Source organism: Crotalus tigris, unplaced genomic scaffold (assembly GCF_016545835.1).
Source record: "Crotalus tigris isolate CLP2741 ecotype Arizona unplaced genomic scaffold, ASM1654583v1 scf7180000017614.5298720, whole genome shotgun sequence".
Classification (NCBI taxonomy): domain Eukaryota; kingdom Metazoa; phylum Chordata; class Lepidosauria; order Squamata; family Viperidae; genus Crotalus; species Crotalus tigris.
In genome coordinates, this window is record NW_024096513.1 from 2,998,713 (window position 1) to 3,009,995 (window position 11,283).

The 11,283-nt window shown below is 42.1% G+C and overlaps 2 protein-coding genes across 3 annotated transcripts; both read right to left on the minus strand.

The window, feature by feature from the left end:
* Window positions 1-2,933: 2,933 nt before the first annotated feature.
* LOC120301771 (serine/threonine-protein kinase PAK 2-like) lies at window positions 2,934-5,224 on the minus strand. Its single transcript, XM_039329367.1, has 2 exons — window positions 4,595-5,224; window positions 2,934-4,480 (listed from the first exon to the last, which is right to left on the minus strand). The coding sequence occupies exons 1-2, from the start codon at window positions 5,171-5,173 to the stop codon at window positions 4,082-4,084; spliced, it is 978 nt and encodes a 325-aa protein (XP_039185301.1). The 5' UTR covers window positions 5,174-5,224; the 3' UTR covers window positions 2,934-4,081.
* Window positions 5,225-7,555: 2,331 nt separating this feature from the next.
* Window positions 7,556-11,279, minus strand: TMEM234 (transmembrane protein 234). Of its 2 annotated transcripts, none has more exons than XM_039329391.1 (5): window positions 11,132-11,279; window positions 10,195-10,346; window positions 9,517-9,583; window positions 8,781-8,873; window positions 7,556-8,652 (listed from the first exon to the last, which is right to left on the minus strand). In XM_039329391.1, exons 1-5 carry the CDS (start codon window positions 11,142-11,144, stop codon window positions 8,576-8,578), a joined length of 402 nt encoding a protein of 133 aa, XP_039185325.1. In that variant the 5' UTR covers window positions 11,145-11,279; the 3' UTR covers window positions 7,556-8,575. The 2 variants fall into 2 exon arrangements, with proteins under 2 accessions (XP_039185325.1, XP_039185316.1); XM_039329382.1 differs by having other exon boundaries at window positions 11,114-11,279.
* Window positions 11,280-11,283: the final 4 nt, after the last annotated feature.

Sequence of the window (11,283 nt, forward strand, 5' to 3'; positions counted from 1 at the left end):
TTGCTGGGAGTGTTGGCCACCCATCCATAGGGCACCGCCCCGTCCTGGTTGGCAAAAAGAGGGCGAAAAGGATTTGGATCTTAGCCCTCCACCTCAGGTAATAGGAATGTGGGCCACCAAGGACTTGGAATTTTCCTCCAATGGGATTTTCCCATGTATTCTACCAGGAACCATAGATAGGACAGTCTAGAAAAGTCAGTGCCCTCCTAACCATACCCAAGCACTCCGAGTTTGTTGGCGATGTCCATTTTGCTCTAGGAGTTCATGGTGACCTAACCCTAACCCTAAGTGGAATTTTCCCTCAATGGGATTTTCCCATGTATTTTACCAGGAAACATAGATAGGGCAGGCTAGAAAAGTCAGTGCCCTCCTAACCATACCCAAGCACTCCGAATTTGTTGGCGATGTCCATTTTGCTCTATGAGTTCATGGTGACCTAACCCTAACCCTAAGTGGAATTTTCCTCCTAAGGAATTTTCCCATGTATTTTATCAGGAAACATAGATAGGGCAGCCTAGAAAAGTCAGTGCTCTCCTAACCATACCCAAGCACTCCGAATTTATTGGCGATGTCCATTTTGCTCTATGAGTTAATGGTGACCTAACCCTAACCCTAAGTGGAATTTTCCCTCAATGGGATTTTCCCATGTATTTTACCAGGAAACATAGATAGGGTAGCCTAGAAAAGTCAGTGCCCTTCTAACCATACCCAAGCACTCCGAATTTGTTGGCGATGTCCATTTTGCTCTATGAGTTCATGGTGACCTAACCCTAAGTGGAATTTTCCCCCAATGGGATTTTCCCATGTATTTTACCAGGAAACATATATAGGGCAGCCTAGAAAAGTCAGTGCCCTCCTAACCATACCCAAGCACTCCGAGTTTGTTGGCGATGTCCATTTTGCTCTAGGAGTTCATGGTGACCTAACCCTAACCCTAAGTGGAATTTTCCCTCAATGGGATTTTCCCATGTATTTTACCAGGAAACATAGATAGGGCAGGCTAGAAAAGTCAGTGCCCTCCTAACCATACCCAAGCACTCCGAATTTATTGGCGATGTCCATTTTGCTCTATGAGTTAATGGTGACCTAACCCTAACCCTAAGTGGAATTTTCCCTCAATGGGATTTTCCCATGTATTTTACCAGGAAACATAGATAGGGTAGCCTAGAAAAGTCAGTGCCCTTCTAACCATACCCAAGCACTCCGAATTTGTTGGCGATGTCCATTTTGCTCTATGAGTTCATGGTGACCTAACCCTAACCCTAAGTGGAATTTTCTTCCAATGGGATTTCCCCATGTATTTTACCAGGAAACATAAACATGATGCTGTCCATCCCAATCCTTCAAACCTAAACAAAATGACTCTGTTAGGGAGGAGGAATAGCAGATATTTTAACACTAAACTGTTAGGAAAAACTTTAGAGTTGTAAGTACAGTATGACTATTGAATCAGTTACAGAGACAACTGAAATTATTTTAAGATGACAGTAGCTAATTCTATCAGAATAACATCAATGCAAAATTTTCCAGTCATACGTTGTTTTGTCCTAAACTTGACACATTTTTTCTATTTTCTATAAATTCTTAAAATGGGAAATCTACACCATCCGTTGGATTCCAAAAAAAAGGAGTCCTGCAATTGTAGGCATTTGTGCCAATAGATCTGCTGAACGTTGTGTGAGTGACTGTAGCAAGACTGCAATATTTACCACCTACTCCTAAGGACGAAATAGAACTACGGGTTCTATGAAATAGAATTTTATGGGTTCATGAAATTGATAATGAACATTCTTTTCCCTGTTCAAGGTCATTCATTTTAACGTACAGTGGTATAAAGCCATTAAAGACTAATAGAGAAGGAAATTGTACAGGCTGCTATATGGTGAGAATTAAATTCAAATTAAGAAGAGATGGAATGCAGGGGTGGGAAAATGGTATTCAAACATCCTTCCGTGAGACATTTCTGTCAACTCAAGGATGCACTGTTTCCCATAGCAAAATGAACAGAAGAGATTGGTGGACATTTTGGACTGTGGATAGCCCAGAAGAAAAAGAGGGAAAGATGCTTGCTTTTGCATGTAAAAGCCAGAGCGTGTTTCACTTCTGTGCCAATGTGTCTTATTCAGTAAAGTTTTATACTCTTGGTAAAATAATATCCCAAGAGTTCCTTTTTCTGGATTCGCCAACTAGACAGTTGACACGAACTTAAAAAAAACCAGAATTGTTGTACAATTTCCTTAATACTTGCGCAAATTAGGTGCACTATTTTCATTCATTCACATACAGTCTAAATATAAAACATGCTCACCCAGAGTCGTGTGCTTGATGTCATCAAAATTATTTTCCATTTTCCCATAGTTCTGTAATATTACTACTACTAATAATGGCAATATATAAAAATGTAACTTGAACAGGAGACTGTACAAAACTAGTGTTTTCAAGTTGGCAAATCCCCCATTCTGGTGGGCTAAATTGCCCGCATTCATTCTTAGTGCAAACATAGCTGATTGTATTGATTACACATTCACACAAGTTACTAATTTTTTGCTTTTAATTGTATAACAGCAATAAAAAATAACACTGTAAACTCAGCAACAAAGTACAGGTGAAATTTGTATTGTTGCCATGATAATCCTCTTATCAACATTTTATAAAAATGGAAGGAGAATAACATTTTTTTCCTAAAGCGCGTGTATGTTTTTCTATATGCAAAACAGTGAAGAGAATATCACCAAACAGTTCTGCTAAGATTATACATATTTACTATATAATATATATATACATATATATATATATAATCCACCATGCTGTAAAATCATAATGAAATTTTTACACACAAGATTATGGAATTCAAACTCCAACAATTCTTATAGTACATATGAAAGTCCATATAATCAAGCACTGACACCAACTAGCTGTAACAAAAAAAAAAGTTGCTTCAATAATGGCTGAAACTCATCTTCTTTGCTCAGAATGTTTCTAATCTGGATCTTTATAGTAAACTCACCAAAAAATGCTGTATCTCCCTTGATTATTATAGCTAGAGGTAGAACTTGTAATTAACATTCCAAATACATGAAACCCTACAATGTCTCCATAGTTATTATCTGTAAATAGACTTATTGAAATGATAATTTACTAACCAAGCCATAGTTGCAAGATTGGTGATAGCAGCAATGTCCAGGTTATCTAATGGGTTTGAATTTAATGTCCTATTATAACTGAAGACTCGGGAGGTTCAACATATCTGCCACACAATAGACATTATGATCCTTTTAGCTGTTCTCAGGGCACAACTGGTGAGAAGTCTTCCTCCCCCCAAACAATTGTAATTATTCCAAACCATAGTAGTTACAGTACCTGACACCACATATTCTCATAGCCTCATCCCCAAATTAATCTTAACAAACGAAACAGCAGAAATTTAAAGATCCAAATTTAAAATGAGTTTTCTCTTCCCAATGATCTCCCTGATGCTTTTTTAAAAAATAAATTCTGATAAATTCTCTCTTTTCATTATGATTCCTATTCTGGTTTCTAATTTGCTGTTCCACAGCTACATCATCTCTACATTTTTGGTCTTTTCCATTCTCGCCAAGTACTTCTTAAGGATACAAGATGCATTTCAAGATTCCCTAAGAACTTGCACATTTTTATCTGTTTTAAATAACTCAAAAGTTCCCATAGTTTCAATCACTGCCTAAAAAAAAAAACTAAGGTGAAAAAAGGTCAGCAGAGTAAAGTAATACCTCCCTCTAAAAGTTTGAACCAGTTGCAAGTGCTCAAATTAGAACGTAGATGGGAATGTGCACCAAAGCCAAACAACTCATAGGCATAGCAAAATATATTTGAATTATTTGTAGAAGTGTTGAAAAGGCCAGTGATTCAGTTTACAACTTCCAAGACTTGCAGAAAAGTTCACTATTATCACCATTTTTCTTCAAGTTGAGGTGATTATCCCCCCTCCCCCGCTGCAGGCTTTCAACATCCCTAAAAAGATCACCAACTTGTATATTAGGAAGCAACAAACAAAGCCAACAAACGAACAAAAGCAGGAATGATAAAGACCACAACAGCAATGCTAGCGAATACTCTTCATGACTTCTTTGGCTGCTAGAATCAATGGGGTCAAACTTGACAAAGGTTTTGCAAGTTTCAAGAAAGGATGCTGTAACAGTTCTTCGGCCGACCCTCTTTTCTCTACATCCATTTCCAGACAGCTATGTAAAAAGTCACGGAATACCGGAGACTGCTTCTCTGGGCTTTGCAGGGCCGGGGTGCCATTGGCTATTATTAAACACAATGCCCTCCAAGGGTGTCCATCGAGATAGGGAGGTTCGCCATCAACCATTTCAATGGCCACAATACCTAGAGACCAGATGTCCACTTTAGGGCCGTAACCCTTCTGTGTCAAAATTTCAGGAGCCATCCAACACGGCGTTCCAACCATTGTGCTATGTTTGCTTTGCTCTGGAGTAATCTGAGCACAAAACCCAAAGTCGGACAGCTTAACTGAGCCCTCCATTCCCAAAAGCACATTGTCACTTTTAATGTCTCTGTGAATCACCAGGTTGGCATGAAGGAACTGCAGGGCCTGCAAACACTCTCTGCAGACAGCAGCAATCTGTGCCTCATCCATACAAATCTCTGTGACTATATCGGCAAGGGATCCGCCAGCCAGATACTCCATGACAACTAACAGTTCATCTCCAACCAGATAACTGTCCAGAAAATTGACTATGTTTGGGTTCTTCAGCTCTTTCATGACCAAGATCTCATTAATAATCAACTCCTTTTTGGATTGTTTCCGTAGCTTTATTTCTTTTATAGCAACCGCCTGTCCTGTCTCAACATCTTTCCCGATGAAAACAGTAGCAGAAGCCCCCTGTCCTATTTTTCCGTATCGGGTATATTTTTTCTTGGGATCTCCTATACTCACAATAGTTTGCAATTTTTCTGCTACCTCTTTATCCGACATCTTGGTTCTCTTTTCCTCTTTATTAGCTGATTGAGCACTGCCACTTGCGTCACCAGATAGCATTGGGATGGGATCGATTAGTGATTGCGTATAAACCAATTTTGTAGGAGGAGCCATTTCCTTTTTTAGCGCAGGCTCTGGCCTTTTTGCATCCGTATTTCTAGCAGAAAAAGTCGTTTTTTCCTCTCTGGCCATGTTTGTGGAGTCACAGATTTTTAAACCCCCTAATGCAGCCTGGGGATTCTTTTCCTGTTCTGACTTGGTGAGGTTTAAGGCCCGTAGCAGCCTAGACACCTGCTTTGGCTTTGCCCCGAATTCTCCAGCAACAGCATCAAAGCCGAGAGGAGTAGTAAGCTGGAAATCTGACGGAAGAGACATTTTGGGCCTCTTCCTTTTTCCTATCCTGTTTTTCAGGGCCAGAGAAAACAGAGGTGAATTTGCACCTAGGCTTTCTCTCTTGGGGAGCAGAAGGCAGAGGAGCCAAGCTGGGATCAGCAGGAGCTTCGCCTCCTGAACTGGGGCGAGAGAGAGAGCACTGCTCGGGCCAACTTGTGCAACCAGTGGCTCGTCTTGCAGCCCTCCCTTAGCAGACCTAGTTAATGGCCAGGCTGCGACCCCGCTGCCCTTCCGACGTGCCAGCCAGGCCGCAGCTCCAAGGCTCAGAGGGCGGGGCCAATCTCCTCGCTCCCGGGCCGGGCGTCTGGGCGGAGCTACCGGGCGGCAAGTCGGCATAGCGGCGCGCGGTCGCATCAGCGAAAAGGGAGAGATTTTTTTTTTTTTTTTTGCGCTTTACTATCTTTCAAAAATGTTTTCGCTTTTGCAGCCAAGTCGGTTGCACCGATTATCCGACCTGCACTCCCCGAGCACGAAACGGCATTTTAAAGTTTCTAGACCAGATTATCTTCCCTCCAACAAGCTTTGCAAGATGCGCTTCCCAGGCAGCTTCCTGCGTGCGTTTTTTTTTTTTTTAATGAAGAGTATCTGGTTGGGATTAGGTTCCCTCGTAGACTCGGCCTCGGTTTTTAAACAGTGGAAACGTCGCTTAAATTTATTCATTGTTGCTTGGAGCCTCGAGGCACAGCTCGCGAGGTAGATTTTTAGAGACCCGTGTTTTTGCACAGAGTAGCTCAAGCGTGGTTTGTAATAAACTAATGAGCTTTATTTGCATTTATTTGTGGCATTTAGTAAAAAGTACCCGAACAGGCCAGCATCAGCTTTACCATTAGCGGGGCACGCCACCTGTGATCTGACTATACGTTTTCAGTCTTACTAAAAACACCCAGGAAAAACCTGGTTTTATTAAAATTATGATCACGGCAGGAGTTAAGAATGATAGGTCCACCGGGGTTACAATCACAGCGTGGGAGAGATTGGAATGTGAGAAGAGGAAAGAAGAAAGGACATGAATCAAGAAAGGAATCGGTACAAAAGTCAACGATCTGTAGGAAAGAAGTTCCTTGGGGTGATTTGATCGTAGAAAGAGAATGAATGAAATAACAAATAAACAAAAATCACACACACACACACACACACACACACACAGAAGGTGTGAACGGGTGGAGAGAAAGAGTCAAGAGAGGACTCAGCCTAGAACGGGTAGGCAACCTCGGCTCTTTTATGACTCATGGACTTCAACTCCCAGAATTCCTGAGTATAGAGCTTCTCGTAGTCGCTTCCCGGAGGGTTCCCCCCCCCCTTGGAAGAAAGAAGACGCGCGGAGAATATTCGCCCCCTCGAAGGGAAGAGCAGTAGCCATGGGCTTCTGCACGGAGGCCCGAGAAAAATGGAGCAATCGCGCCCTCTAGTGGCCATCGGCGCGTGCTGGGGAAAACGGATGAATGTCGACCTTCTATTTCAGTGATGGGGAACCTTTTAGAGACCGAGTGCTCAAACTGCAATCCAAAACCCACTCACTTATGCATCTTAGGGTGCCGGGTGGGCGTGGCCCATTGGGTGGGCGTGGCCACAGTAGGAATGGCAGATTTGGTGGGACTAAAAAGTTCAATCAATCAATTCCAACTTTGGGAGACTTTTTTTGCGCAAGTTGAAATTGATTTAACCATTTTTTTTTTTTTGCACATAGCAGCGGAAGCCTAAAGTGAAAAGGTTTTATAAAACCCAGCTGAAGGCCTAAGACTGGGACGACAGCACACGTGCCAACAGAGGGCTCTGCGTGCCACCTGTGGCACGCGTGCCATAGGTTTGCCACCACAGTTCTATTTAGTATCAAGCTAGACAGCCTAGCACTGATCAGGATACCCAGTTTGGCAATGAAACGTCAGCAGGAAAACCAGCACGCGTACAAACCATCAAGGACCCCACAGTTCAACTCTGAGCTACAAATATTCTCTTCTCTTGAAGATGGATATGCCCAATCTTTCGGCTTCTGTTTCAACACACATTTTGACATAATGCAATCATTGAAGGCTCCTTTGTAGCGGTTTCCTCGTTTTCTGTAAATTCCCGCTCAGCTGACTGAGCCTTCTGTGCAAAGATTCTTTTTCCCCCAGAAAGCTGCAGAGATTGTGGAAGAGGAAGTTATACCAAAGAGTAAGAAACGGCCATCCAAGAAGGTAATTAACTTGTATTAAAACTACTTTAATCAAAGCGCTGGAGAGAAGTTTAAGTTACAAGTTTAAAAGAGGCAAACTCGTGGCAACGTTAACAGATTTTAGATCTTAGAGGGATAAAGAACTTGTTATGCAAGTAAAACTGACATTGTTTTTTTAACAATCCTGTGATCGCTTGCATGGAGGTGATGTTGGGGCAAGTGAATGGAGCTGAGTGTTTACTGGCTGGATGCCCTTCCTGATGCCTACGCGGAACTCTTTGTGCCCAGAGAAATATCTGCCCCTATCTAGGATCCTGATTATGAGGCAAGAGCTCCAGCTTTAGGCCACCACGCCACTCATGCAAGCAAATTGACATTATTCATATATAAAATGAACCTGTGTTTTTCAATCTTGGTAACTTGAAGGTGTGTGAATTTTAACTCCCAGAATGCCCTGGGAAGCTAGGGAATTTTGGGAGTTGAAGTCCACATATCATTGAGTTGCTAAGATTGAGAAACACCAGACTAGAGGACTAGGAGCTCTGTAATGAAAGAATCACAAGGGATTCTGAAGCTTAACTTAGACTTCCAAAATTGTATTTCTAGGTATCAATCTGGTGAGCCATGTAAACAGTACTTTATGCTCATTGTAGACTTTTGTGCCAAAACGTGCTCCTTCGTCCTTCACAACACAGACCCTGTTTGAATGGTAGCAATTGATCCTGCTCTTAAGTCAGATCTGTCTGGGCAACTCCTATCGCTTTTGAGATCTTTCTGCATTCACTTAAAAGGCTCCTGATCCTGCTGCTTCTCAGGGTCTGCAAGGTTTCTGGCTAACAGGAAGATCAAGACAAGATCTAGGAACCCAGAGCTCTTTGGAATCCAAGTGCATGAAGGAGCGATTGCCAGGATATGGAGAACCATGCTCTCTCTAGCATGGAGCCCTGGGTGTGTTTAATCCATGCTGCAACTCTTGAGAATGGCATCAGCAGTTGCGCAGAGAAGAATGGTCTTCCACAGAATTTCCCCTCTTCTTTGGAGACCTCTCACGGATTTTTGTGCCCAGACGCAACTATGCAGATGGCGATGCCCAAGACTGTCAAGAGCATTCCCAGGGCAGCCCCTGCAGAAGAGAAAAAGCAGGAAATCAACCAAAGCTACAGACTTTGTTCTTGGGAGAGAGGAACATGGAGTATTATATGGCAATAAGGAGGACAGAATTTGCATTTGATCAAGGCATTCGACACCTACTTGTCCCACCTATGTTTTCTCCAAGAACTTTCCCTGTTGCCACTGTGAAGACCAGGGCTAAGGAATTGCAAAGAGGCACAGCCAAGGTTAAGTCTGAAACAGAAAGGGGAGCATTTAATGTAGGATCATTTGATCCAAACAAACAATAACCACTGAGGAGATAATAACCTAATGAAATGGAAACTCCACCTAAAGGTAATGTTTGGCTGGTTCATGGCTGGGGAAGAATTCTGGTAGGAAATCTTCCTCCCTAAAAGCACCTTAGCTAGATCTCCACCTTCGGGGATTTTCAAATAGGACAAGATTACAGTTATTTTCAGTGCTTGATTCTGCAGCAACTGTCTAGCAAGCTTCATTTACCTGGGCACTTGGGGAAAACCTCTTCCTTAACTGGCCTCTTCCAACCATGTTGGGTCGGAATTCAAGAACTGCAATCAACATATCTTGAGGGCACCAAAGGCGTCCACGGTGGGGCTCAAAGTAGTCTACATCGTATCTGATCATGTGATTAAAAGCCTTCTCCCTTTGAATGTGCATCGGAATTCTCAGTGTTCTTTTTTTTATAATGAAGATAATCCTGCTCTGAAATCTATTAAGAACTGAGTTACGGTAATACAGTCACAAAAATTAGATTTTTAAAATTCTGCAGTAGGTGTCTGAGTAATTCCCCACAATGATCAGTTTCCACTTTAAATCACCTCCCCAAATCTTATAATGTCAGTAATTAAGGACCAACCTGTGGATGCTAAGGCAAGATAGTAGATGAATGAGCCACACTGGTTTACTATAAATGGCAACATGTACTGCAAGGAAAAAAAAAAGTTGGATGGTGAGAGCTTCAGCATTACTTAATTTAAACCAATTTCTGATCACCAGGGCCAATGCAATCCCTAGTGTTCCAGTTATTGCAATGCATATTCTTTTTCTTTTTTCAAATATGTTCCTGGGTCGAAACTATTTTAAAAGATCATTGCTAACCAATAGCTTTCTGAACAGTGTTCTATCTGAGAAGAAAATGGACATTACTTTTCCCAAATATTCTTATTTACAGAGAAGAGAAAAAGAAATAGAGAAAAGGAATTACCTCTCCATTCAGAAAGCTACTATATACTGAATCAGAATGCTAAAGATTTATCTGGCATTTAGAAGCAGTTAATCAAAACCTGATTATTAGAATAAAGTAAAAATATAATAACAATAACGATGATGTTGGAAGGGACTTTGGAGGTCTTCTAGCCCAACCCCCTGCTAGTATACTATCGTATTACAGTGTAACATAAGATTTAGAAAAAAAAATCAACTCAATTTTAGACTAATTTCCCTTGTGCATGTGAACAGGCTGGTGCAGTCCAGATATCTACCATAGTAGATTAGAAAAAGCAGTGTGAAGAATGCTGTATAAAATGGCAAATACCTTGTAATTCAGGCAAAGGAACTTTATTTCTGCCAGCACCTGCTGAGGTCTGCTTTCTCTCTTTACCTGCTCCAGACCCTCAGTTCCTCTTTTCAAAAATGGATTGGTTGTTCCCCAAAGAATTGCTACCAACAGCAAAGCAGCAACATCACCTGCAAGAAGATGACACCCCGTGACAAATTATTTAATGAAGTACTCACAGCAGCCGTTACTCATCCATTACAACAGTATTCCTTGGTAAGAAAGACAGTAGCTAATCTATGAATCGTCTTTCCCTTCTCTTTCAATACAAATATATGGAGGCTTTATAGATTTTAACTTGCATTAATTAAATTGCATCTTAGCATTAAGTCCTATTGCAGGCAGTCCTCAACTGACGGCCAGTTGTTTAGCGACTGTTCAAAGTTACAACAAACCTTCCTTGAGACTTTGACTGCTTTGTTCGCTTAATGACTGCTTAAAAAGATTGTATATTGGTCATGTGACTGGCCCATTTTACAATCGTCACGACTGCAGAGGGCAGGCAGGCTCCATTAAGGCTGTCTGTCAAGGGCTAGCTGTAAATTAGTGAGCTTTATTTATACCTAAAATCAAGGAGCAAGTGGTACAAAAACAGACGTTTTGAATGAGGGATCTAGGGCTGCACTTTTAAATTTTGCAGACAAGCAAACACCCCACAAAGATGAATGAAAAACGATTCGCAGCACTTAATCTTTCCTTTGGGTGGGATGGAGAGGCAATGGCACGAAGCTGACTCGCTTCGGCCTAGCGGCCTCCTCAGGCGCTGGAATGACAGCTCCCATCATCCCCCGCTAGCAGGACCTTTGCTATTAGAATTGCGAGGAGAAATCTTAACACTCTCCTTTTTAAAAGGCATTTTTCCCTCTTATCCCTCTCTTCCCCTCCATTTCTGAGATACCGGAAGTGGCTCCCTCACCCAGCGACGCCATGGCGACCGGGGCACCATAGAGTCCCGCAAGGCACTTCTGAATGGAAAGCAGCCGTCGGGAGGGTGTTGCTCTAGGCCAGGGGTAGGCAAGCGTGGCTCTTTTATGACTCGAGGACTTCAACTCCCAGAATTCCTGAGCC